At 44.1% G+C, this 26,154-nt stretch overlaps 1 protein-coding gene across 2 annotated transcripts in view; it reads left to right on the top strand.

Moving 5' to 3' along the window:
* KLHDC4 (kelch domain containing 4) overlaps positions 1-26,154 on the top strand; it is a 63,333-nt gene that overhangs the window by 13,470 nt on the left and 23,709 nt on the right. Inside the window, exons 2-4 of one of the 2 annotated variants that reach the window (XM_083165432.1) lie at positions 14,331-14,422; positions 16,374-16,452; positions 24,530-24,628. In XM_083165432.1, the coding sequence (XP_083021558.1) occupies positions 14,331-14,422; positions 16,374-16,452; positions 24,530-24,628 (270 nt within the window). Of the gene's footprint in view, positions 1-14,328; positions 14,423-16,373; positions 16,453-24,529; positions 24,629-26,154 lie in introns of those variants that run through there. The other variant, XM_083165433.1, reaches the window with a different exon arrangement.

Raw genomic sequence — 26,154 nt, 5'->3', positions numbered from 1 at the left:
AGGGCTTTTTTTTTGCGGGACAAGTTGTACTTTGTAATGGTACCATTTACTATACCGTATAATATTCTGGGGAATCAGGAAATAATTCAATGTGGGGTAAAAAAAAAAAAAAACGCCATTCCACAATTTTGCGCTGGTTACGTTTTTTTTGGAGTTCATAGTTCGTCTAAAATGATGGGTTATCTTTATTCTATGGGTCGTTACGATTCTGGTGATACCAAACTTATATAGTTTTCGTTATGTTTTACCACTAAAAAAAAAAATCGCAACTTTTACGGTTTTTCTAATTTGCGTTGCGTCGCCATGTTCTGCGGCTTATAACTTTTTTATTTTTCCACCTACGGACCTGGGTGAGGGCTCATTTTTTGCGGGCTGAAGTGTACTTTTTAATTAATTTAATTATGGGATATGGGCGACTTTCTGATCTCTTTTAGTTATTTTTTTTTGGGTACGCGATGCGACCAAAAAACGTAGTTTTGGCGTTTGGAATTATTTTCCGTTTACGCCTTTAACCGTGCGGGATAACTAATGTTATATTTTAATAGATCGGACTTTTAGGAACGCGGCGATACCAAATATGTTTTTTTTTTTTATTTTTTATTTATTTTTATTTGTGAAATGGGGAAAGGGGGGTGATTTGAACTTTTAATATTTTTTTATTTTTTTTTTATTTTTAAACTTTTTTTTTTTTTTACTTTTACTACAAGGCCCCCTAGTGTACTTGACCACTAGGGGGCGCGATCGCCTGTACTAGGTTCAGCCATAGAGCTCTATGGCTGAACGTAGTGATTTTATGCACTTCCTATTATATCCTGCCTGAGGCAGGATGTAATAGGTATGCATACACGGCCAGCACAGGGGTCTACATTAGACCCCTGGCTACCATGGCAACCGATCGGCACCCTCCGATCTCGCTGCGGGGGGCCCCGATCGGCGCCGGAGGGGGGCGCCCCCCCTCCGATCAGCTATTTAAGCACTGCGGTCGCTTTGCCCGCGGTGCTTAAAGGGTTAAACGGCCACGATCGGCGAACTCGCCGCTCGTGGCCGTGAGAGCAGGGACCTGGCTGTAATATACAGCCATTACCTGCTCTCTGTCAAGCCAGCTCACTCCGTGAGCTGGCTTGATTCCCCCGCACCCGACATATGACGTAAATGTACGTCATATGTCGGGAAGGGGTTAATAAGAATATTTAATTCATTCAGATCTAGGATGTGTTATTTTAGTGTTCCCTTTATTTTTTTGAGTAGTGTAGATAGATATGTGCTGTGTGGGGAGGGACTCGCTCGTACAAGTAAGAAAAGGTGCCCTTCATTGGAAACCTCACCATGGGCCTTATTCTAGTTCACTCTTTCTGACCAAATCCTTCTTAGATGGACAAAACCATGTGCATCACAGGGGGGCAGATGTAAAATGTGCAGAGAGAATTAGATTTGGGTGAGATATTTTGTTTCTGTGCAGGGTAAATACTGGCTGCTTTATTTTTATACTGCAATATAGATCTCACTTTGAAGTAAAACCCCACCCAAATCTAATTCTCTCTGCACAAGTAACATCTGCCCCACCTGCAGTGCACATGGTTTTGTCCATCTAAGAAGGATTTTGTCAGAAAGAGAGTGAACTAGAATAAGGCCCCATATGTCAGTAGCACTCCGGTATAAACAGTCGGAAGTAGTGTATGCCAACATTTCAAACTCTTTAATTCGTCATCAGGGTATAAAAGATTACGAATGAAAGAATTTGAAACATTGGCATATATATATATATAGATAGAGGTGTGGGCGGCACTCACGGATTTCAAAGCAGATAAATATGTGCAAAAAACTTCTTTATTTAATCCGACGTGTTTTGGGTAGCGCCCGTCCTCAGGGATCAATAACATACACACTGTGCATGTACTTCCGGGAGCCAAGCCTCATTCTGGATGACAGAGTGTGTGGTCTCCATGGAAGATACACACTAAAATAATAATAATAAAAAAAAACACGTAATAAAAAAGTGGGTAATATCTGGGCTCCCGGTTTTCTTATGAGACCGCATCCCCTCGCGGGGCTCGCCACACTATATAAAATCAACTCCATGTGTAGTTGGATAGTAGGGTATGAAAAAATGGGGTACATTTAACATGGGAGCCCAGATAATACATAAGTACCAAAAAGTGCATTAAGAGGCTTAATATAAGCCATTTCAGAGGCATCTATCTGCCATTATTATAGTGTATAAAAATCAGTGATTATGTGACATAACATAAAATAAAAAAAATATGCTGATTAATGAAGGGGCTAGGTCACAATGCTATTTCATTCTATACATATAAAATAGACAATATTAATAAACATATGCACAGCTTATATAAACTATATTCTAGCATTTATGACCTGTGCCTGGATCAGTTGAATGTCAAGGTTGAAAGTATGTCAAGGGGTATTTAGACAATAAATATCAGATGAAACTTTGTAATCCATGTTGTCCGAAACATGTCGGATTAAATAAAGTTTTTTGTAAGAATATATTTTGCTTTGCAATCCGTGAGTGCCGCCCACACCCGCATCTATACTACCAAGGCTGTAAGGCTCTATTGGGAAGGCACCAGGTACTTATCAAGTACATTCAACGGTGGAGTGCCGGACATTCTATGTGAGATTTCTCTGCAGATATGTAGCACGGTGTGCGGTCTAAACAGACAAAGCAAATTGGCAATGCTCTAATATATATATATATATATATATATATATATATATATATATATATATATATATATATATATATATATATATATATATATATATATATTTATATATAAGTGGCTCCCAGTTAGATGAGAGACGCAGATCATGTGCAGAGCTGAGCGGTTCAGTGGGGAAGTATTTTGAGATAAGCAAAGAGATATATGTTGGTTTTAGACAGGTTAATGACTAAATAAGGATAGTTGCATCAGGGGACAGGACATAGAAGCAATTATCAGGGTGGCAGAGAGATATATTTATATAAAATAGCACTACAAGCTGTCCACCGCCGCGGCCCCGATCATCCCATATAATATTTGGGTACTTATGTAGTATCTGGGCGTCCGATTTAGAAATCGGATCGCATCGCATCGCATGCGACCAAATCGTATGCGATGCGATGGTCAAGATTTTTCCATAGGATTCAATGTTAAAATGGTCTGAGTCCATTTTAACATAGAATTCAATGGGAAAAAGGGGTCCTTTTCCTTTCCCCACTATCCAAGTGGGCATGGAGTTGGATATAAACCTGTGGCGAGCATAGAGAGCCACCGAGCCCGAAGCGTGGCGAGCGGACACAGAATACTTTTTAAGAAATATGCGTCCCCTCGCGGGGCTCGCTTCGCTCGCCACGCTTCGGGCTCGGTGGCTCGCTGCGCTCGCCACGCTATATAAAATCAACTCTATGCCCACTTGGATAGTGGGGAAATGAACAGGACCTTCTTAACATTGAATCCTATGCAAAATCGCATCGCATCGCATCGCATCTGATTGTATGCCTTGAGGTAAGGCATACAATCACAAAATCGGCAGCCCAGATACTACATAAGTACCAATATTTGTTCTTAGAAAAGCACATGAGGAGAGAGGGCCCTGCTAGTGAGAGCTTACACTCTAAAGGGGAGGGTAAGACAGGCAGGGTTTTGGAGATATCAGGATGGTACCTGCTCTTGGTTGATGGGAATATAATTAATTCTGTTTTGGAAATGGTGCGTTTGAGGGGGCCAGAAGACATCCAAGATGAGATGGCAGAGAGGCATTCAGAGACTCAGACCAAAAACACTGGTGACATCTCTGGGGTTGATCGATTTGAGTATTGTCCGCATACAAGTGATACTGAAATCCGAAAGAGCTTATTAGTTTGCCAAGCAAATGAGCTATAAATTGAGAAAAGCAGAGGACCTAAAACTGAGCCTTGCGGAACTCCGACTGACAGAGGTAGTGAAGAGGAGGTGGAATCAGAAAAGCGAACACTGAAAGAGGGATCAGATACAGTAGGCAAGATGAGAACCAGGAAAGGGCTAAATGATTGAGACCTATGGAGTATAGTGTTTGTATGAGAAGAGTGTGATCAACTGAGAGTTGGGACCGTAGTTAGAGAGTTATGCTGTGTTCACACGGTGAGATTTGACTATATAGTCAAAATCGCATGCAGATCGCACAGGTTTTTTACCTTGCGATCACGATGCACGCTCCCGGAACAGCACAAATTGAAACCCTGTTAGACAGGGCAGCAATCACTATATATTCCTAATCAAATGTATATTGCATGAATTGTATGTAAATAGTACAGAGTTAGCAAAGATTGTATAGCAATTGAATCTTAAGTTGAATAGCAAGGCAATCTCACCATGTGTACACACCATTACAATTTGTGCCGATTTCACCGGATCCCGATTGATGGGGCTGAGAAATCAGCCCAAATTGGATGTGTTTGACATCCCCTCTGACCCGATGCGCGGTGCCATCTTACAGATAAGGTCGTATCTCACAGATAGAACCTGCTGCAGGTTTAGTCTATTGGATCCGACCCATCAGTGGCACAATGCAGGTTCTTTTTAGCACCTATGATGTGTTGGGTCCGATCCGTAGGTGTGTGCCAGCAGTAAAGCACTGCTGGCACACACATGTTTAGGTAATGGCATGTAAATCTCCTTAGGACAACTCAGGGTAGTGTATGGGGGCCTTTTAGGGTCAGAGTTGTGTTTTTTTTTTCAGAATGGGAGTACTCACGGCATGTTTGAGCAGAGAAGGAAAAAAACCAGTAGCAAGATAAAGTTTGCAAGTTTTAGTTAAGGTTGAGATAATTAAGGTCACTGAAAATTATAAGGTCACAGGCGGTGACTAGCATCGTATGTTAATATAATTTATTATTTGCTTACTAGCTAAAGTACCCAGGGTTTATCTCTTCATGTTAAGTTATCAATGTGTTTGATGTAACTGACAACATTGAAATAATAATTAGCAGTTTAGCAGCTCTTCCAACACACCCATGAGGTGGCTGCCGTGTGTCGTTTTTGTTTTTGGGGTGTCGCCAGTAGCCCTAATCCCCAGTTTTTCCTTCTGCTCAGTTCTATAATATGACGCCACGTGGGATTTGATGTGGAGCTGCAGCTAATAACTGCCGCATCAGGTTACCCCGTTTATGACCTTACTGAAGGATGCATTGTCTTCTACAGGTTTCTGGAGGTGGTCTCACTTCTTCAGTTTCTTCGATGCAGTTAGGGAAAAACGAATTGAGTCTCCTCCGCTTATTACTTCCATTCTCCTCTTCTATGCGTCTTCTTTTCCTGATTTTTGGAAAAGGTGTGAACTGTCCAACCTCCAGGCAATGTATGAGATGTGGCCTCATTAATGGACAGTTGTATCTGCAGATGGGCATGTCCCCGGTGAAGAGGAACTCCACAGCATTCGCTATAGCAAATACTGCACAGTCTTTTGAGTATGGGTCCTGTTTCTCCACATCCAGGAGTTTGATGTTTTTCAGGGTGTCCTTTGGAACGACAGCCCCATAGAGATCTTTCAGTTGTCTGCTAGCCATGGGGGTAAGCCGCCATGTAGCACTGTCTGCAACTTCTATCCATCCATTCCGAAAACAAGACATAAAGCAGTGGTGGATATCTAAATTTGGGTGTAATTGTACTGCAAGCCCAGAGACTGCATCAAAGGAGCCATAGGCACCTTTCTTAATAGGTTGCAGTCCCTGTACATCAAATTGCTGGCGCAGTATTTGCTGTGCAGCTTCAACAGCGCTTAAAGTCATACCGCGGCCCTCCAGAATCTTACGTCTGTGTTGTTGTGTCAGCCCAAAATGAGGCAGCCACATTTTCCGCGGAGGTTTAGGAGTAACCCGTTTAGGAGTAACCCGTTTAGGAGTAACCTTGAATTTAAAGAAATTAGAAAATGCGTTTATACAGCGACGCCACATTTTCTGTAAATGTTCCAAGAATTAACTTGAATTTAAAGCAATGAGAAAACACGTGTATACAGCTAGAAAGGGTTATAGCTACTAACACCGCTCACTCTCATCCAATGAGTGATTGTACTGTCCCTAGCAGGGTCTTTTCTTTCACACCTGCTGTGACATCACAAAGGCTGTCTGTGACATCACAAAGGCTGTCTGTGACATCATCAGTGTCACCCTGCCTGCTTTCTACCACTGCATGTAATGATTCATGTGCTTTACAATAAAGTTTATTAAGCAGGAGTAGGTGGGCTACAAATATTGGGCATTGCTCACCAGAAGGTGGGCATAGTCACTAATTATTCTAAAGGTGGTCATACACTCGCAGATTTATCTGCAGATCTGTCTGGTTGGAACAAAAACATGGTTATGGATGAGAGCAAATGACAGTTGACCATTTGCTTGGAAATGATGGAAAACTGACAAACTGTCACTCATCCATAACCATGATTTTGTTCCAACCAGCCAGATCTGAAGATATATCTTACTAGTGTATGGGCACCTTAAGAGATATTTGGTAGGAGGGCTGAGATATATGAACAAGAGCGTGGAACAATAAAAGAAGGTGTGGGGGGGGGGGGGCTCTAAAAGTAAAATGAGACATTGAGAGATAAAGAGGAGAAATAGAAGAGTGATAAACATGTTGGCCAATGATATTCAACAAGTTGTCCTCCAGCTGCTGGAGAACTACACATCCCACCATGTCCTGCCAAAGATATGCTATATGGGCATGTAATACTCTTGCTGGCCATGCTGGGATGTGTGGTTCCACAAAATCTGGCTTGTCACATGTTGTTGAATACCTTTGATGTGGGCCAAACCAGATACAAAGTCAAAATTATTATAATAAAAATTCCCAAGTCACAATCAGATGCTCGGCCTTGTTTCTACATTGAAATGTTGATTTATACAAATCCTAAAATAATACAAACTTGATAAATATAGAGCTATAAAATTACCATAAATGAAATTTATGTCTGTCAGTCAATTCTCCTCAAAGAAACAGAAAATACAAAAACCCAATGGTCCATGATGTAGTATGTCCGCTGTACAGTAACACCCTTACATGTAGGAAATCCAAGACGGGTGCTGGGATAGATGTAGGCGTCCACTCCACCATATTTAGGGGAGCACATTAGCGTATCCAACTCAATTGGTGATGTAATGAAGCCTATAAATGTATGTATCGTTGCCAATCTTCCTCCATATGCAACAGGGCTGCAAACTGGGACATCACCATCACTAGCCGATATCCCCTATTGCTGGTCATAACACACTTACACAACATAGTGCAGGAGCAGGCACATAGCGGCTTCTTTGTGATACTTGCAGGTATCTTCCCCTCTGGGTGGTAATATTACTGTCTCCCATAGGGGTATATAACATGTAAGCAAAGAGTAACCGCTGCAGTGATAAACACTTAATTTATTAACACATAAAATACATTACTGATGTATGGAGCATACAATATCTCTGACATAATCAGTACCAAGTGCAGTGCAGCCCTAGCTGGGTACATGAGTAGCAGAGACACGAGTGCGAGGGGTAGATGTGGACAACCATCGGGAAGTCTACTGTCAGTCAGAAAACCAAACCTTACATTAGATTATGCTCTAACCCTGGCATTGCCCATAGTAGGGGTAGGCAATCTGTGGCACTCCAGCTGCTGTGGAACTACACATCCCAGCATTCTCCACCACAGTTTGGCCGTTAGTGCATGCTAAAACTGTGTAAGGGCATGCTGGGATGAATAGTTTCCACAGCAGCTGGAGTGCTGCAGACGTTGTAATACTCTTGGGTTATTGTATCCATGGCAATCTGAGCAGAGATTTCAGTCTGTTTTCAGTCCCTGTAGAGCAGGCATGTCCAAACTATGGCCCTCCAACTGTTGTGAAACTACAAGTCCCATCATGCTTTGCCACAGTTTTGCTACTAGGGAATGCTAAAACTATGGCAAGGCATGCTGGTATGTGTAGTGTCACAGTATCGCAGTGGTGCAAATAGGAAAAATGTCTTAGTGGTACTGTGTCGGAAAATAGGCGTGGTAATATGACACGAGGGGGGGCGGCTACATGACAAAACTTTATAACATAATGACATTTCAGATATAACAGTGTCAGATATAATTTACCCAACAGTGCCACCCATATGCCCCCACAGTGCCAGGTATGCCCCCCACACTGCCAGGTATTCCCACACAGTGCCACCCATATGCCCCCACAGTGCCAGACAGTACCAGATATGCCCCCCCACAGTGCCAGATATGCCCCCACAGTGCCACCCATATGCCCCCACAGTGCCAGACAGTGCCAGGGATGCCCCCACTGTGCCAGATATGCCCACACAGTGCCACCCATATACCCCCAGTGCCACCCATATGCCCCCACAGTGCCAGACATTACCAGATATGCCCCCACAGTGCCAGACAGTACAGGTATGCCCCCCACAGTGCCACGCATGCCCCCACAGTGCCACGCATGCCCCCACAGTGCCACGCATTCCCCCCCACAGTGCCACGCATTCCTCCCACAGTGCCACACATGCCCCCCACAGTGCCAGATATGCCCCCGCAGTGCCAGATATGCCCCCACAGTGCCACCCATAAGCGTATGTTTTGTGAGGATGATGAGTTAGATGCTCCTAGTTGTGCTGTGTTTTTATTTAATAAGCAATCATCTGTATGCCCTCAAATATAGACCCAAAAGTGGATTTTCAAGTAGCACATTGGTTAATGGGAAGCAGGTTGGCACTGGTGTGAATTAGGTCAACCACAGGCAGGTCGACATTGGAAAGGTTGATAGTCAAAAGGTCGACGTGTCTTTTTTTTGTTCTGAATGTGGACACAGTGAACTTGGACACCGTATTGGTGCACCACGTTCCCTCGCATAGCCAGAGGTGATCGCAGACGCCGCACACATGGCCGAATGAATTGTTTAGAAATAGCTTGGTGAACTGTTTGTCTGCGCCAGAGTAGCGAGTCATAGCTGCTGTTTGCTTTAGTAACGGCATTGAAGGGCCTGTCTTGGGGTCCATTGTGACCAAGGTTGGGTCATGAGTGGTCTCGTCAGCTTCCTCTCGATTTCGCAAATACATATACAACATCCTTGGTTGTTTTGGTGGCCATCCCGATGTACCCAGCTGCAGAGAAGGGAAATAATAATTAGCAGCTCTTCCAACACACCCATGAGGTGGCTGCCGTGTGTCGTTTTTGTTTTTGGGGTGTCGCCAGTAGCCCTAATCCCCAGTTTTTCCTTCTGCTCAGTTCTATGATATGACGCCACGTGGTATATGAGCTGGAGCTGCAGCTAATAACTGCCGCATTAGGTTACCCTGTTTATTACCTCCTTACTGAATGACGCATCTTCATCTACAGGTTTTTGGAGGTGGTCTCACTTTTTCAGTTTCTTCGATGTGTTAGTAAAAGCCGGATTATTACTTCCATACTCTTCTTGGCGTCTTCTTTTCCCGATTTTTGGAAAAGGTGTGAACTCTCCATCCTCCAGGCACTGTATGAGATGTGGCCTCATTAATGGACGGTTGTATCTGCAGATGGGCATGTCTCCGGTGAAGAGGAGCTCCACAGCATTCGCTATAGCAAATACTCCACAATCAAATGAGTATGGGTCCTGTTTCTCCACATTCAGGAGTTTGATGTTTTTCAGGGTGTCCTTTGGAACGACAGCCCCATAGAGATCTTTCAGTTGTCTGCTAGCCATGGGGGTAAGCCGCCATGTAGCACTGTCTGCAACTTCTATCCGTCCATTCCGAAAACAAGACATAAAGCAGTGGCGGATATCTGTATTTGGGTGTAATTGTACTGCAAGCCCAGAGACGGCATCAAAGGAGCCATACGCACCTTTCATAAAAGGTTGCAGTCCCTGTACATTAAATTTCTGGCGCAGTATTTGCTGTGCAGCTTCAATAGCGCTGCCGGTCAAACGGCAGCCCTGCAGAATTCTACGTCTTTGTTGTTGTGTCAGCCCAAAATGAGACAGCCACATTTTCCGTGGAGGTTTAGGAGTAACCGGTTTAGGAGTAACCTTGAATTTAAAGAAATTAGAAAATGCGTTTATACAGCGACGCCACATTTTCTGTAAATGTTCCAAGAATAACTTGAATTTAAAGCAATGAGAAAACACGTGTATACAGCTACAACAGGTTATAGCTACCAACACCGCTCACTCTCATCCAATGAGTAATTGTCCTGTCCCAAGCAGGGTCTTTTCTTTCACACCTGCTGTGACATCACAAAGGCTGTCTGTGACATCATCAGTGTCACCCTGCCTGCTTTCTACCACTGCATGTAATGATTCATGTGCTTTACAATAAAGTTTATTAACCAGGGGTAGGTGGGCTACAAATATTGGGCATTGCTCACCAGAAGGTGGGCATAGTCACTAATTATTCTAAAGGTGGCCATACACACGCAGAGTTATCTGCAGATCTGTCTGGTTAGAACAAAAACATGGTTATGGATGAGAGCAAATGACAGTTGACCATTTGCTTGGAAATGCTGGAAAACTGACAAACTGTCACTCATCAATAACCATGATTTTGTTCCAACCAGCCAGATCTGAAGATAAATCTTACTAGTGTATGGGCACATAAAGAGACATTTGGTAGGAGGGCTGAGATATATGAAGAAGAGCGTGGAACAATAAAAAAAGGTGTGGGGGGGGGGGACTAAAAGTAAAATGAGACATTGAGACATAAAGAGGAGAAATAGAAGAGTGATAAACATGTTGGCCAATGATATTCAGCAGGTTGTCCTCCAGCTGCTGGAGAATTACACATCCCAGCATGTTCTGCCAAAGATATGCTATATGGGCATGTAATACTCTTGCTGGCCATTCTGGGATGTGTGGTTCCACAAAATCTGGCTTGTCACATGTTGTTGAATACCTTTGATGTGGGCCAAACCAGATACAAAGTCAAAATTATTATAATAAAAATTCCCAAGTCACAATCAGGTGCTCGGCCTTGTTTCTACATTGAAATGTTGATTATACAAATCCTAAAATAATACAAACTTGATAAATATAGAGCTATAAAATTACCATAAATGAAATTTATGTCTGTCAGTCAATTCTCCTCAAAGAAACAGAAAATAGAAAAATCCAATGGCTCATGATGTAGTATGTCCGCTGTACAGTAACACCCTTACGTGTAGGAAATACAAGACGGGTGCTGGGATAGATGTAGGCGTCCACTCCACCATTTGTAGGGGAGAACATTAGCGTAACCAACTCACCATTGGTGATGTAATGAAGCCTATAAATGTATGTATCGTTGCCAATCTTCCTCCATATGCAACAGGGCTGCAAACTGGGACATCACCATCACTAGCCGATATCCCCTATTGCTGGTCATAACAAACTTACACAACATAGTGCACGAGCAGGCACATAGCGGCTTCTTTGTGATACTTACAGGTATTTTCCCCTCTGGGTGGTAATATTACTGTCTCCCATAGGGTCTATAGCATGCAAGCAAAGAGTAACTGCCGCAGTGATAAACACTTCATTTATTAACACATAAATACAGACCGATTGGGAACCAAACATACATGGAGGATAATAAATAACGTGCATGTAACCTGAACAGCGGTTATTTCTGTGTCATTCATCCCTACTCAGCAGATTGCACTGTGACAACACAATCTAGGGGTAACTGAGGGGGTCTGTGGCTTTGTCTTTATATTTTCCTAATCCCCAGTATTTATATACAGGCCGTAATGTAATGTCAGATTGGCAAATAGTGTTATCATACAGGTATGTCTCAGACTTGGGGACAGCATTGGGGGAAACGTAATGCTCCAGAAATATTGATATCCCACATTAGGCTATGTATATATATATACACTGCTCAAAAAATCAAACTGTCCACTTAGGAAGCATCACTTATTGTCAATCAGTTTTGCATGCTGTTGTGCAAATGGAATAGACAACAGGTGGAAATTATAGGCAATTAGCAAGACACCCCCAATAAAGGAGTTGTTCTGCAGGTGGTGACCACAGACCACTTCTCAGCTCCTATGTTTTCTGGCTGATGTTTTGGTCACGTTTGAAAGCTGGCGGTGCTTTCACTCTAGTGGTAGCATGACACGGAGACTATAACCCACACAAGTGGCTCAGGTAGTGCAGCTCATCCAGGATGGCACATCAATGCGTGCTGTGGCAAGAAGGTTTGCTGAGTCTTGCAGCGTAGTGTCCAGAGCATGGAGGCGCTACCAGGAGACAGGCCAGTACATCAGGAGACGTGGAAGAGGCCGTAGGAGGGCAACGGCCCTGCAGCAGGACCGCTATTTCTGCCTTTGTGCAAAGAGGAACAGGAGGAGCAGTGCCAGAGCCCTGCACAATGACCTCCAGCAGGCCACAAATGTGCATACACCACAATTTAGTGCAGATGGTTTTTGCAATTGGAGCAATTTGTAAGTTTTGAAAAGCACTCACACGCCAGCTGTATATTAAAGCATTCAAAGGTATCCCTCTGGCAAATCAGCAACTCTTCATTCCAGAGTGTGGTACATCGAAAATCAAGAGAAAGCAAGCGATAGTGCAGATCATTGAAAAAAAACACCTTTTAATCTAAAATACACTCACATATAGGAGACAAGTAAAAACATAAGTGTTTTCCCAAAAGGCAAAACTGGAACTAGGTGCCGCCGATCTTTCCCTGGAGATGATGGTATCTACTTCACTGACCCTCCGAAAAGGTCAGGCTCCGGAGACAGGAGGGAGCATCCAGCCAGTCCAGCTATGGGTCCACAGGTCCTAGTTAGTGCCAAACGCGTTTCGGTATCAACCTTTTTCCAATGGCGTGTCTAGAATTTGTCCACAGGCATATATTTATGTGCCTGATAATTGCGTCCATAAGCGGCACCTGCCGCTGCTCACACATGCGCAATGCGATTTCCAAGATGTCGGTGCGTTCCAAATACCCGGAAGTTCCGGGTTTTTGCTTTCCACCAGTCCAGAAGTGCTTGATCTAGGGCACAGAACAATCTAGGTATAAGGTACAATGAATCAGTAGACAATTAAAAATACGGATGGCTGAACACGTTTACAATATAAGAAAGGGATTACAGACCCATACAGTGCCAGCACATTTTAAAACCCACCACGAGTCGAAAGAAAAGTACATTGTAAACTTTTGGGGCATCCAACAAATTACATCAAGGTGTAAAAAACTAGAGATATTGAGAAAAGACTTGCACAAAATGAAATGCGATGGATTCACCATTTGGGCACCCTTGTTCCAAAGGGGCTTCAACGGTGATTTCAAGCTAAAGCACTTTCTTGTTTAAATCTCTCTTTTTTAATGTTTTTTTTTGGAAATGACACCTATTTTATTCTCCCTCCGTCTTTGCACTTTATCTGGTTTGTGGACTGGTTGGCTGTTGGCAGCCTGGGTGACAGGGATGTTTTTTAAGCATCGGTGTCCCCAGGGATGCATACACTCAGCCATAAAAAATATGATCTTTGTAAGCACTTTGTGGTTCATATATATGTTTTTAATTAAACATCTTTTTTTTTATGATCCATATTAGTAAATATATTTTTTGTTAATTATATTTAAAAGAAAAACTAATTTTTATATGTATTTTATATATATATATATAATCCAGCACTCTAGTGGTTTAAACGAAATTATGTTAAATGCTCCGGTGCCTTCCTTGAACCACGGGTGTCCAATATAACTTCAACAAACGAGGCGGCACTCATCAGGCTTGATATGCAAAAAGTCTTATGTTTATTCCAATAAACATAAGACTTTTTGCATATCAAGCCTGATGAGTGCCGCCTCGTTTGTTGAAGATATATATATATATCGAAAAGCTCCTCTGGGACATGGACTGATTTGACTGACTAGATTCAAATACAAAGGGATGAGAAATGGGTGCACACAATATTACTAACGGTAGTTTATTTTTATTCATTATCCGATGTTTGGTCTTGTTCAGGAAAATTCAGGTCACAAAGGTTACAATACAGATGTCATTTGTCCCTATGAGATGCAGTCATTAAATAGACAGTCACTGTTCGTTGACAGTTCGTTGATACTTTACTATCCCAGTGGGCATAGAGGGAGAATATAATAGTTTACACTTATATAGTGTCCATGTCGACACCCAAAAAAAGTGGAAAAACTCCTGTCTACCTTTTTCGCAGATTGTTCTTTTTGCTTGTCAACCTTTTGACGAAGTTGACTGTTTTTTTTGTGTCTACCTAGAATCTGTCGATCTAACAGCCCATAAACGTCCCTACTTACATCTTTCAGAAGCTGTTTCCTCTGTCTATGTATTAATATGTAGCTGCTGCTGTTATCCTGACCTATGTCCTTTGTATATATTGTTCTCTAGGAGGATCTGGAGGCTTTGATCGCGGAATTCCAGTCTTTGGACGCGAAGAAGACACAAGTCATTGAGACGCCATGTTCTGCGCCCAGTCCAAGGCAAGAGCAGAAGTGACCTCAGCATAGAAACCTCTGGGGATGATATACCATTAATCAAGTTATGGCTTACACTTGGCTATTGACTGATGTCCGCACTAGCCAGACATGGCTATTTATGATGTATCCAGCTTAATATAAGTTCAACAATTTTTGACCTTACAGCAGGGGTGGGCAATAAGCGGCCCTCCAGCTGCTGATCAATTACACATACCAGCATGCCTTGCCTTAGTTTTGCTATTTGGCCATGCTGAAACTGATGCAAGGCATGCTGGGATTTGTAGTTCATCAACAGCTGGAGGGCCGCTTATTGCCCACCCCTGCCTTACAGTATACATGTAACTGGTTGGTGCAGTGCTCATTGGTTCTACTGGTCAGGAAGGCAGCAGAAGCTGGCGTCCCAATACCAAACAGGCTGTGAATGGTACATGTATGCAGAGCAGCGCTAGGGGCCTTATTCTAGTTCACTCTTTCTGACAAAATCCTTCTTAGATGGACAAAACCATGTGCACTGCAGGGGGGAAGATGTAACATGTGCAGAGAGAATTCGATTTGGGTGAGTTATTTTGTTTCTGTGCAGGGTAAATACTGGCTGCTTTATTTTTACACTGCAATATAGATCTCACTTTGGAGTAAAACCCCACCCAAATCTAATTCTCTCTGCACAAGTAACATCTGCCCCACCTGCAGTGCACATGGTTTTGTCCATCTAAGAAGGATTTTGTCAGAAAGAGTGAAAGGCCCTAGGTGTGGATCAAATCTGCATGTATTTCTGAGGATGAAATAGTTGAATATGCTGAAATATTTCAATACAAAGTCTGGTAAAGATGTCATACGTCGGGTATACGCAGCAGTGTAGACAGGTGGAATGGACTGTATAAGCTACTTATTGTTTGCAGTGAAGGAAGCAAGTTTGACCAATTTGACCAAGCACATAGAGGGGGAGTATAAATACTGTGGGGTGTATTCAGTCCTGGACGCTATTCCCGCAGGCGGAAATAGCAGCTGTCACCTACCGACAGCATTGAAGGAAGCTTCCGTCAAAACAGATCCGACTTTAAAAAAAAGTCGGATCTGTTTTGTTGGAAGCGCACGCGAATTGTCCAATTCACGGCCATTTTTCGGCAATCCGCTGCAGTTTTCACCGATTCGTGATGTGTACCGCACTCAACACCCGGAACATTGAATTCCGGCTGTCGAGTTATAGTCGAACGGAATAAAAATGGCCTGGGATTACAACGGAATGTTCTGTCGGAATCCCGGATTAAATACACCCCTATATCTTTCTGTGCATAGCAATGGAATACACTTGGAAGCTCCAATTTATTTTATTTTTGTATTGTTTTATTTTCCCTTTGTTAATGTTTTTGTTCATGTGCTGTATAAATGTGAAAGTATATTCTTGTTTTAGAATATTATCTGTTGTTCTTCAATAGTGATAGCACATCAACTAGCTGAGCTCATCGTTCAGGAGAGGTACCATTCCTTTCCTTCTCTTCCCCACCATCCCTTTATCTCTTCCTAGAGCTTTCCTACTGTATCTTGGTAGTTGTATCACAATGGAAGGATTTGGCAAGGGTTGTGAGTGGTGACCTGATGGAGACTCGTGCTCTGCTCTGTAATTGGCACTCTTTGGGGTAAATGTACTAAAACTTCTAACAATAATAAGTGGGGATGTTGCCCATAGCAACCCATCAGATTCTGTCATTTTTCTATTGCATTCTAGAAAATTTTAGACAGAATTGGATGGGTTGCTATGGGCAACATCCCCACTTTTAACTTTTGGAACTTTTTGTAAATGTACCCCTACTAATGCATTTTCCACAAGCTATGTCCACAGCATAGACAATAACCACACAGGTGAATGCTGCCTCCATTCCAGTCTGTATAATGTACTCATCCGGTACCTGTCTTCTCATCTGAGAATTATCTCCCCTGTTTCTCTGCCCTCCAGGTTAAACGCCTCTCTCACACCCCACCCAGAGCGGGATGAGCTTATTCTTTTTGGAGGTGAATATTTCAATGGCCAAAAAGTAAAGTATACCTTTATTTCTTCCAATGTAGTTTTATGTATAAATCTGTTACAGTCAATACCGTGTACAGGTGTAGTCATTACAAACTGTCACATTTCCCAGACCTCCTAGCTGGTGCACAGGTGCAGTCATTACTAACTGTCACATTCCCCAGATCACCTAGCTGGTGCACAGGTGCAGTCATTACTAACTATCACATTCCCCAGATCACCTAGCTGGTGCACAGGTGCAGTCATTATGAACTGTCACATTTCCCAGACTCCCTAGCTGATGCACAGGTGCAGTCATTACTAACTGTCACATTCCCCAGATCACCTAGCTGGTGCACAGGTGCAGTCATTACCAAATGTCACATTCCCCAGACTTCCTAGCTGGTGCACAGGTGCAGTCATTTCGAACTGACACATTCCCCAGACTTCCTAGCTGGTGCACAGGTGCAATCATTATGAACTGTCACATTTTCCAGACTCCTTAGCTGGTGCACAGGTGCAGTCATTATGAACTGTCACATTTCCCAGACTCCCTAGCTGGTGCACAGGTGCAGTCATTACTAACTGTCACATTCCCCAGATCACGGAGCTGGTGCACAGCTGTAGTCACTACTAGCTGTCACATTTCCCAGACCACCTAGCTGGTGCGCAGGTGCAGTCATTACCAACTGTCACATTGCCTTACATGTGTTGCATTCATTCCTATATGACACATTCTACAGATCTACAGGTGGCCTGGAAAACATGGACTGCTGGTATATCTCTGGGACAGGTCTGGCCCTGGTGTAGACAGCTAGCGTGGTGTTTGTTACAGTAACTAAGCAGGGTATACGCAGCATCCAGTAACAGGTCTGTTATTAGTGTAGCTGTGAAAAGCTTGCAGTGTTTGTTTCAGTTGTAAACCTTATTCTGTATTATCCACTGCGATAGGCAGTGCCATGTGCACAAATATACCTATCAGGGACTTGCAGACAGGGGAGGCAGTGCCATGTGCACAAATATACCTAGCGGGGACATGCAGTCAGGGGAGGCAGTGCCATGTGCACAAATATACCTATCAGGGACTTGCAGGCAGGGGAGACAGTGCCATGTGTATATACAGGGGTCCGGCAGTCATTAGCCCGACGTCGGGATCCTCACTGGTCGGACCCAGACAGCATGGTGACCGCAACTAAGCCCCTTGCGGGCTCACCGGCTAGCTACGCGAGCCACCTATTCTATTCTCTCTCTATGGGGATCGTGGACCCCCAGGGAAAACGAGGGAAAATAGCCAACGGCCGTCGGTAACCCCATTGTCGGTGTGTTGACAGTCGGAATCCCGACGTCGGGTAAATGCCTGTCGGAATCCCGACTGTCAGGACCCCATCCGGCACCCGTATATACATACCTAGGAAGGACGTGCAGTCAGAGGAGGCAGTGCCATGTGTATATACATACATAGGAGGGACGTGCATTCAGGGGAGGCAGTGCCATGTGTATATACATACATAGGAGGGACGTGCATTCAGGGGAGGCAGTGCCATGTGTATATACATACGTAGCAGTGACATACAGGCAGGGGAGGCAGTGCCATGTGTATATACATACCTAGGAGGGACGTGCAGTCAGGGGAGGCAATGCAATGAGTATATACATACCTAGCAGAGACGTGCAGGCAGGGGAGGCAGTGCCATGTGTATATACTAACCTAGCAGTGACATGCAGGCAGGGGAGGCAGTGCCATGTGTATATACATACCTAGCAGAGACGTGCAGGCAGGGGAGGCAGTGCTATGAGTATATACATACCTAGCAGGGACCTGCAGGGAGGGGAGGCAGTTCTATGAGTATATACATACCTAGCAGGGACATGCAGGCAGGGAGGCAGTGCTATGAGTATATACATATATAGTAGGAACGTGCAGGCAGGGAGGCAGTGCTATGAGTATATACATACCTAGCAGGGATGTGCAGGCAGGGAGGCAGAGCTATGAGTATATACATATATAGTAGGAACGTGCAGGCAGGGAGGCAGTGCTATGAGTATATACATATATAGTAGGAACGTGCAGGCAGGGAGGCAGTGCTATGAGTATATACATACCTAGCAGGGACGTGCAGGCAGGGAGAGCTATGAGTATAAACATACCTAGCAGGGACCTGCAGGGAGGGGAGGCAATGCCATGTGTATATACATACCTAGCAGTGACATGCAGGCAGGGGAGGCAGTGCCATGTGTATATACATACCTAGGAGGGACGTGCAGTCAGGGGAGGCAATGCAATGAGTATATACATATTTAGCAGGAACGTGCAGGCAGGGGAGGCAGTTCTATGAGTATATACATACCTAGCACGGACGTGCAGGCAGGGAGGCAGAGCTATGAGTATAAACATACCTAGCTGGGACCTGCAGGGAGGGGAGGCAATGCCATGTGGATATACAGACTGGCTAGAACAACAGGCTTGAGAAAGGTAATGATTATGAACCACTTGCATAGTCCTGTATGGGAAATTATTATTCATGTTGCAAATGAACAAATATCCTATTTACTGTGCCGATTACCTTTGATCTAAGCTGCCATAAACTTAAATGTTGCTAAATAATTCTTGCAGAAATCTAAAAAAGATCCTGTAATTTTATCTGTATATTTGTATCTACTTTGGTTTCTGCTTAATGTATGTACAGGATCATACTGATATTTGTGACCCATCATTTGTGAAGTTTTAAGTGTATCTATTTCAAGCCCCTCTCACTTAGCCGTGTCCTGTGCCCAGCGGGGGTGTATGTTGCGTAGCGGGCACCATCAGGTTGTCGCTATACTTTATATTTTCATTATCCCTGTCTGACCAAACCTCTTTTGTGCAGCTGCTGATAATTATCTGGCTATGCTGTGGCTGACGCTACCAGTAGGCGTTTAATATGTGAAATAGACGCTGAGTGTGAACCACGAGGGGCCAGGACTTTTCTTGAATTCGACTGTAGTCCGTTTCAGTACGGTGTTAGTAAATGATCTGAAGGTGAAGCTGGGTACACACGAATAGATATTTCTACAGATATATCTACAGACGGAATAGGCAGTGTGTTGTCCATACACGCTGCCCGATCCGTTGGGACAGACATCACAAATGTACATAGGGCCAAATATATTAAGCCTTAAAAGTGATAAAGTACCAGCCAATTAACTTCGACCTGCCATGTCACAGGCTATCTTTGAGAAATGACAGTTAGGAGCTGATTGTCTGGAACTCTATAACTTTTTCACTTTAGTGCTGGTTAAGTCTTAATACGTTTGACCCCATATTCTGTATAGTACATACATGTTCATTATCAAGGATGGTGACGAGACCGCGTGCAGGCAGGCAGTGGAGAATCTGACACAGTGGTGCAGCAGCAACAACCTCGATCTAAACCCCACCAAAACAGTAGAGATGGTGGTCGACTACAGGAAAAAAACAAATGCACTAGCCCCGCTAACAATAGCCAACGCAGTGGTGTCGCGGGTTGATTCCTTCAAATTCCTAGGGACAACCATGTCCAGTGACCTAAGATGGGGATTAAACATAACCATGAACATCAAAAAGGCCCAACAGCGCCTGTTCTTCCTGAGGCAACTCAGGAAATTCAACATCCCACAGGAGCTGCTGTGCGTATTCTACACCGCCATCGTGGAGTCTGTCTTATCTTCCTCGATCACAATCTGGTACGGTGGCGAAAGCTAGAACAACAAACAAAAACTGCAGAGGGTAGTGGAGACTGCGGAAAGGATCATAGGGACCGACCTCCCCCCGATAAGGGATCTGTTCTCATCCAGGGTAAGGAAACGTGCTGAGAAGATCGCAAACGACAAGCTGCATCCCGGTCACAACCTGTTCAACATCCTACCATCCGGAAGACGGTTCAGGTCCATCCCCGTCAAAACGTCCAGATCCGCAAGAAGCTTCTTTCCGTTAGCCGTCCATCACCTGAACAATCCAATCAAAGCGAATGCAATCCCAACATCAACAGCCAAACAACGTGTCCCTACTTGGCGACCTATCCACCATAGTCGTAGCTAGAAATGAAATGCATTTAATGTCTTTATGTAATATATGGAATGTCTCTTCCCCCCCCCCCTTTTCATCCCTGCTTGATGCTGCACTGTAATCCACAAAAAAATCCTAGTGTGCGCAAGCATACATGGCCAATAAAGTTGATTCTATTCTATTATGATTCTTATTCACTTGTATGGGATAATGGGCCAGATGTATTAAGCCTGCGAAGAGATAAACTAGAGACAAACTGGAGATAAAGTGGAAGGAGATAACGCACCAGCCAATCGGCTGTGTTTGAAATATGACACTTGGGAGCTGATTGGCTGCTGCGTTATCTCCTTCCACTTTATCTCCAGTTTATCTCTTTGCCAGGCTTAATACATCTGCCCCAATGTTCTACTTTATATGTTCTATGGATATTATAGGACAATGTGCAATTGCCTGACAAGACCGCAGCTCACAGACATCTGAGGTTGCTTATAATATCTGTAGTCCTTTTCAGTCCGTGGCACACTCCCCTCTAAACTCTGATTGGACTTATTTATACAATAATGACATCAGAACCCATCCATTATACATAATGACATCATACATATTTACAGAGCACAGTCATTGCACAGCGAAAAATGGTTAATGGGTGTAGTATATGACAAGCACACGGTCGACGTGTGAAAAGGTCGACATGCGTTCTTTTTTTGTGTGTGGTGTCAATATTGACATCTAAGCACATGGACCCTCAATCGGTGTACCACTATCCTCGCCCTGCATCAGGCCAGATGCCTCGCTGCACCCGGCAGTCCATATAGATGGTAAAGTACCGTGTTTCCCCGATGATAAGTCACTGTCTTATTTTTTTCGGAGGGGACAAAAAACACCATAGGGCTTATTTTGGGGGTGGGGCTTATTTTACAGCCACCATGCCCAGGGGCGGATCCAGGATAAAATGACAGGGGGGGCACCATGATAAAAGAGGGTTTAGGTGGGGGAGGGGCGGTGTTAGTGGTGCCAGTGTACATACTAAGAGAGAGGCAGAGAGAGGGTGGGAATGGGATTAAAAATAGGCGCTGGCATTTAAAGTACGCAGGCCCACCATGGCGACAAAAGCGAAGGATGTAGTTGTACGCGCGCCGAAGGCGAGCTCCGAAAAAGGGGTGTGGCCACTCAACAGAGGTGTGTCCTTGAGTGTAGTGTACCACACCATATACAACTTCTACACATTATGCAACAAAATACTAGACCCCTTTATACTTCCCCCTTACACATGATGCCAAATGGAATGAAACTAAATTCACATAATTCCACACGGATTGTGTCAAAATTCACATAATGCCACATGGATTGTGTCAAAATTCACATAATGCCACACGGATTGAGACAAAATTTACATAATGTCAAATGGATTGAGCCAAAATTCACATAATGCCACATGGATTGAGCCAAAATTCACATAATGCCACACAGATTGAGACAAAATTCACATAATGCCACACGGATTGAGACAAAATTCACATAATGCCACATATATTGAGCCAAAATTCACATAATGCCACACGGATTGAGCCAGAATTCACATAATGCCACACAGATTAAGCCAAAATTCACACTACGCTTCATAAACAGGGACATTGTCCACCAAAGGTAAGCATTAAACATTGACACCATAATGTCCATTACACGTTAAGTTACACGCCATTATGTCCATTATGTTTTATGCCAAACACCATAATGCCTATTAAAAATTATGCTACATAAGTGCTGCTTATCTACATGCTCATTGCCAAGGGTTCCATGCTCATTGCCAGAGGTTCCATGCTCGTTGCCATGTGGGATTACATGTTCATTGCCAAGGGGGAATACATGCTCGCGTTAAATGGGGGACGGCCGCCGCCAGGCAGAAGTGATAGCCACTGACCGTGGCAGAGCCTGGCTGTATTCAGAGCACTGCAGGTACCGGCTATTTGAAATAATACCCCTTTCACACCAGAAAATGCATTCCCTGGTTGGCCCCATTTACACCAGCCTAGTCCCTGCATTTTCTGGTGTGAGGGGGAGAGAAAACCTCCCCTCCTCCCGCCCCCCCCTTTAACCAGTTATCTCATTTAACCGGCTATATCTTCGGAACCAACTGACCCATTTACATGAGACAAGTATCATATTGAAGAACTTTTGTGTGGGCTTTGAATGATTTTGGTCCAGTGAAACTGGAACGTTTGGTTCCAGAGTAATCTGCCCTCAAAGAACATGAACAGCCATGAAATTACATTTCAAAAATAAAAAAATTGGTTTACACGCAATATCTCTGGAACCGATTGACCAATATGGACCAGCCGGGTATCATATTGAAGGCCCAGCGATTTGGAATTGAATGAGATCAACCACAAGCTTATGTGATGCCAGGGGGGGGACTGGCGGCCGTCGGAACTGGGTGGGGGTCGGAATTGACGGGTCCCATATTATCCTATGGGGGAAAAAACGTTACAGCTTTGCCAGGCAATATCTCCCGTTCCCGGGGGGCTAGAGACACGGGGATGCGCTCGTTGGAAAGCCCTGGTCCTCAGCTACAAAATGAAATGAGAGGAGGGGCACGTGCCCAGGTGCCCCCCCCCCCCCTGAATCCGCCACTGACATGCCCCCAGTCCTGCTTTTACAGCCACCATGCCCCCCGTCTTGCTCCTCACCTACAGCACTTTCCAGTTTTCAGGCTTTCCGCCGCTCCCGCTGTGTACAGAAGCTTCTTGGATGTGCGCGGTGACATCATGCGCAATGCATCCCTGGGACCGGTAGCTGGAGTCTTTAACGGTTCAAGGGCTGATACAGGACTCTAGAGCATCCCTCAAGCAGGGCAGCGGTGAGGGGGATACCGGGGGTGGAGCTGGGGGCATTGAATTTAGTGCACAGACTCCGGTAATGGGAATTTTAATAGGGCTTATTTTCGGGGTAGGGCTTATTTTGGACTAGTTTCCAAAAGCAAGAGTAGGGCTTATTTTCGGGGTAGGGCTTATTATCGGGGAAACACGGTATTAAAGTAAAAAAAAATTAAATCCCCCCAAAATTTTAAGTTGACCATTTACTTGTGTCAAACGCAGCCATGTCTGCTTTTTTGATTGTGTCAACCTTTTGTCCATGTCAACCTATTGATTGCTGACCTAGACACTGTCAGTCAGCCATCTGAATACCATGGTCAAGACGCAGCAAGGTGCACACGTTTACCCTACGTCCCACTGACTGGCTCGCTGGGAACCAATCAGATACGATCTATTATCTTCTAGAAGGCGCTAAATACATTTTAAGTAGATTCTGATTGGTTGCCAATAGCAACGTCCCATGTAAACTCCCACCTTAGTAAATTTCCCCCTCTGTCTGGAGTAACTGATACTGGAGGAGAACGACGTCCATTACTGATCCCTGAGAGTGGGTTAATATTTAATAGTCTGTGAATGCCCCCAGGCTGTAACATGTAGCGTGCTGTGATCTGTGTATCCGTGTCCGTCCTGATGGTGTAAAACTCACTTATGTGTAATCTGTATCTCCCTAGAGTTGTCGACATAGGCGCAAATAGCTATGATAAACGCATGTCAACCTTTTTCATGTGTCATCGTTTTGACACTGTGTTTTTGCTACGGTTCAAACCAGGCGTGTCCAATCTGCGGCCCTCTAGCTGTTGTAAAACTACACATACCAGCATGCCTTGCCATAGTTTTAGCATTCCCTAATAGCAAAACTATGGCAAGGCATGCTGGGATGTGTAGTTTCACAACAGCTGGAGGGCCGCAGGTTGGACACTTTATCCACTTGATGGAATTTTTACTTAATTTCTTCTACAACATTTATCAAATTCAGTGCTTTCCCTCATTTCATCTTATGTCTGTTCTCTTCATCCATATCATGACATCATCAGTCAGAGACGGTTCATATGTGCTGCAGCGGGACATACAGTAACTGCTCTGTGTTGTGCCTGGATCTATACAATATACAACTCTGCCTAATTATATTAACACAAGTGTGATAAATGTGCAGAGAACGTCATCCTCTCTTGATAATTGAATATTTTTTCTTTTTTATTCTGTTCTTTCAGACTTTTCTGTACAATGAGCTGTACATATATAATATTAGGAAGGACAGCTGGTGTAAGTTCGACATCCCGAACCCTCCACCGCGGCGGTGTGCTCATCAGGTAAGTCCCTGGCGGTTGTCACCCTTTTTTTCTGCTGCGTATGTATATTCTCTCCATACACTGTGGATTGAAACTATTTATTTATTAACAGTTTCTTATATAGCGCACACATATTCCGCTGCGCTTTTCAGAGAATATTTGAACATTCACATCAGTCCCTGCCCCAGTGGAGCTTACAATCTATATTCCCTACCACATGTGCACGCACACACAGACATTCTAGGGTTCATTTAGTTGGGAGCCAATTAACTTTACTAGGTTAATGTGGGAGCAAACCAGAGTACCCTGAGGAAACCCACGCAAGCACAGTGAGAATATACAAACTCCACACACCGTTAGGGCCATGGTGGGGATCGAACCCATGATCTCATTGCTGAAACAATGATCAGCCGGTCATATTGCCAAACCGGTTGCCTTGAGTTGGTGGACTAAGCCCAATTTAAATGATTTGCAGTCAATGTAATCCGACAGACCAGTGCTTCATAAAATATGCGCACAAACTGAAGCGATTTCTCGGAACATAAGGCTGATATATTAACACCATTTACCAAATTTAATATATTTTTCCACTGAAAAAAATTTGTACTTTGCGGTGCCGCGAATCAAAAAAGTTGTGAACCACTGAGCCATGGTAAGTTATCAGGATATCCCATTGCAGTCTTGATCTAAAAACGTGTGGCCCTTCTCTAGCTGCACCTCTCCCTTACCCTAATGCAGGCCGGCTGACTTAATGTTCTCAGCAGACCTTTGTTTTGTGGGAGGGAGTAGGACAAGTGCATTCATACTACACAGTTTCTTCCAGATGCTTCATTCCAATCTAATTATGGTGTAAAAGACTATTGGTGTGGTGCACTGATCGGTGTCCCGTTTTATCGGCCATGGTTTATATGGTCTGATTGGGCCGTAGGGTTAGTCCCAAATCTCTTGAGCATGAAGGGGTTAAGTCTCTTGCTTCTCACCTGACACCGCCAGAGCTAGATTGCGGGTCCCCCCCCCCCCCCCGAGCGAGTGTGCCGGTTAGCCTTTTAGCCAGTCAATAGTAGTATTGATTATACTGGTACAAGAGACTCTTGTTACTGAATCCTCTCACATTGTGACCCCCTCCTATCTCCAGCATTATATGAGATGGGATCCATTTATCACACCCTTGGGCTGTTAAATAGACTCAGACTTCTCCTCCGACCCCCCCCCCCCCCTTCTTCACTGGGGGGTGGGGTGACACATATTAGTTTATTAGCCAGAGGGGGATAATGATAAATCCCTGCTCCATATCATTCACTACAAACCCTAAGTGCAGCCTTTTTAAATATTAACGTGTAGTTCGGCTGAAGCCCTGATGGTAATGCAATCTGTACGGAGATTATTGTGTGGTCTCCACTGTTATCCTGAACCAGCGCTCATTCTAAGAGCGCAGTTACATGCACCACGTCCCAGGGTGTATATGTGTGAATGGCACCTGTTCAGCTGCAGAGGTAACTAACTGTAATGTATACACGCATCCAGCACAAGGGAGAAACACAGTCTAG

Source organism: Crinia signifera, chromosome 11 (genome assembly GCF_055691185.1).
Source record: "Crinia signifera chromosome 11, ASM5569118v1, whole genome shotgun sequence".
Classification (NCBI taxonomy): domain Eukaryota; kingdom Metazoa; phylum Chordata; class Amphibia; order Anura; family Myobatrachidae; genus Crinia; species Crinia signifera.
The sequence above is the reverse complement of the archived record's forward strand: the minus strand, read 5'-3'. Positions and strand labels throughout refer to the sequence as shown.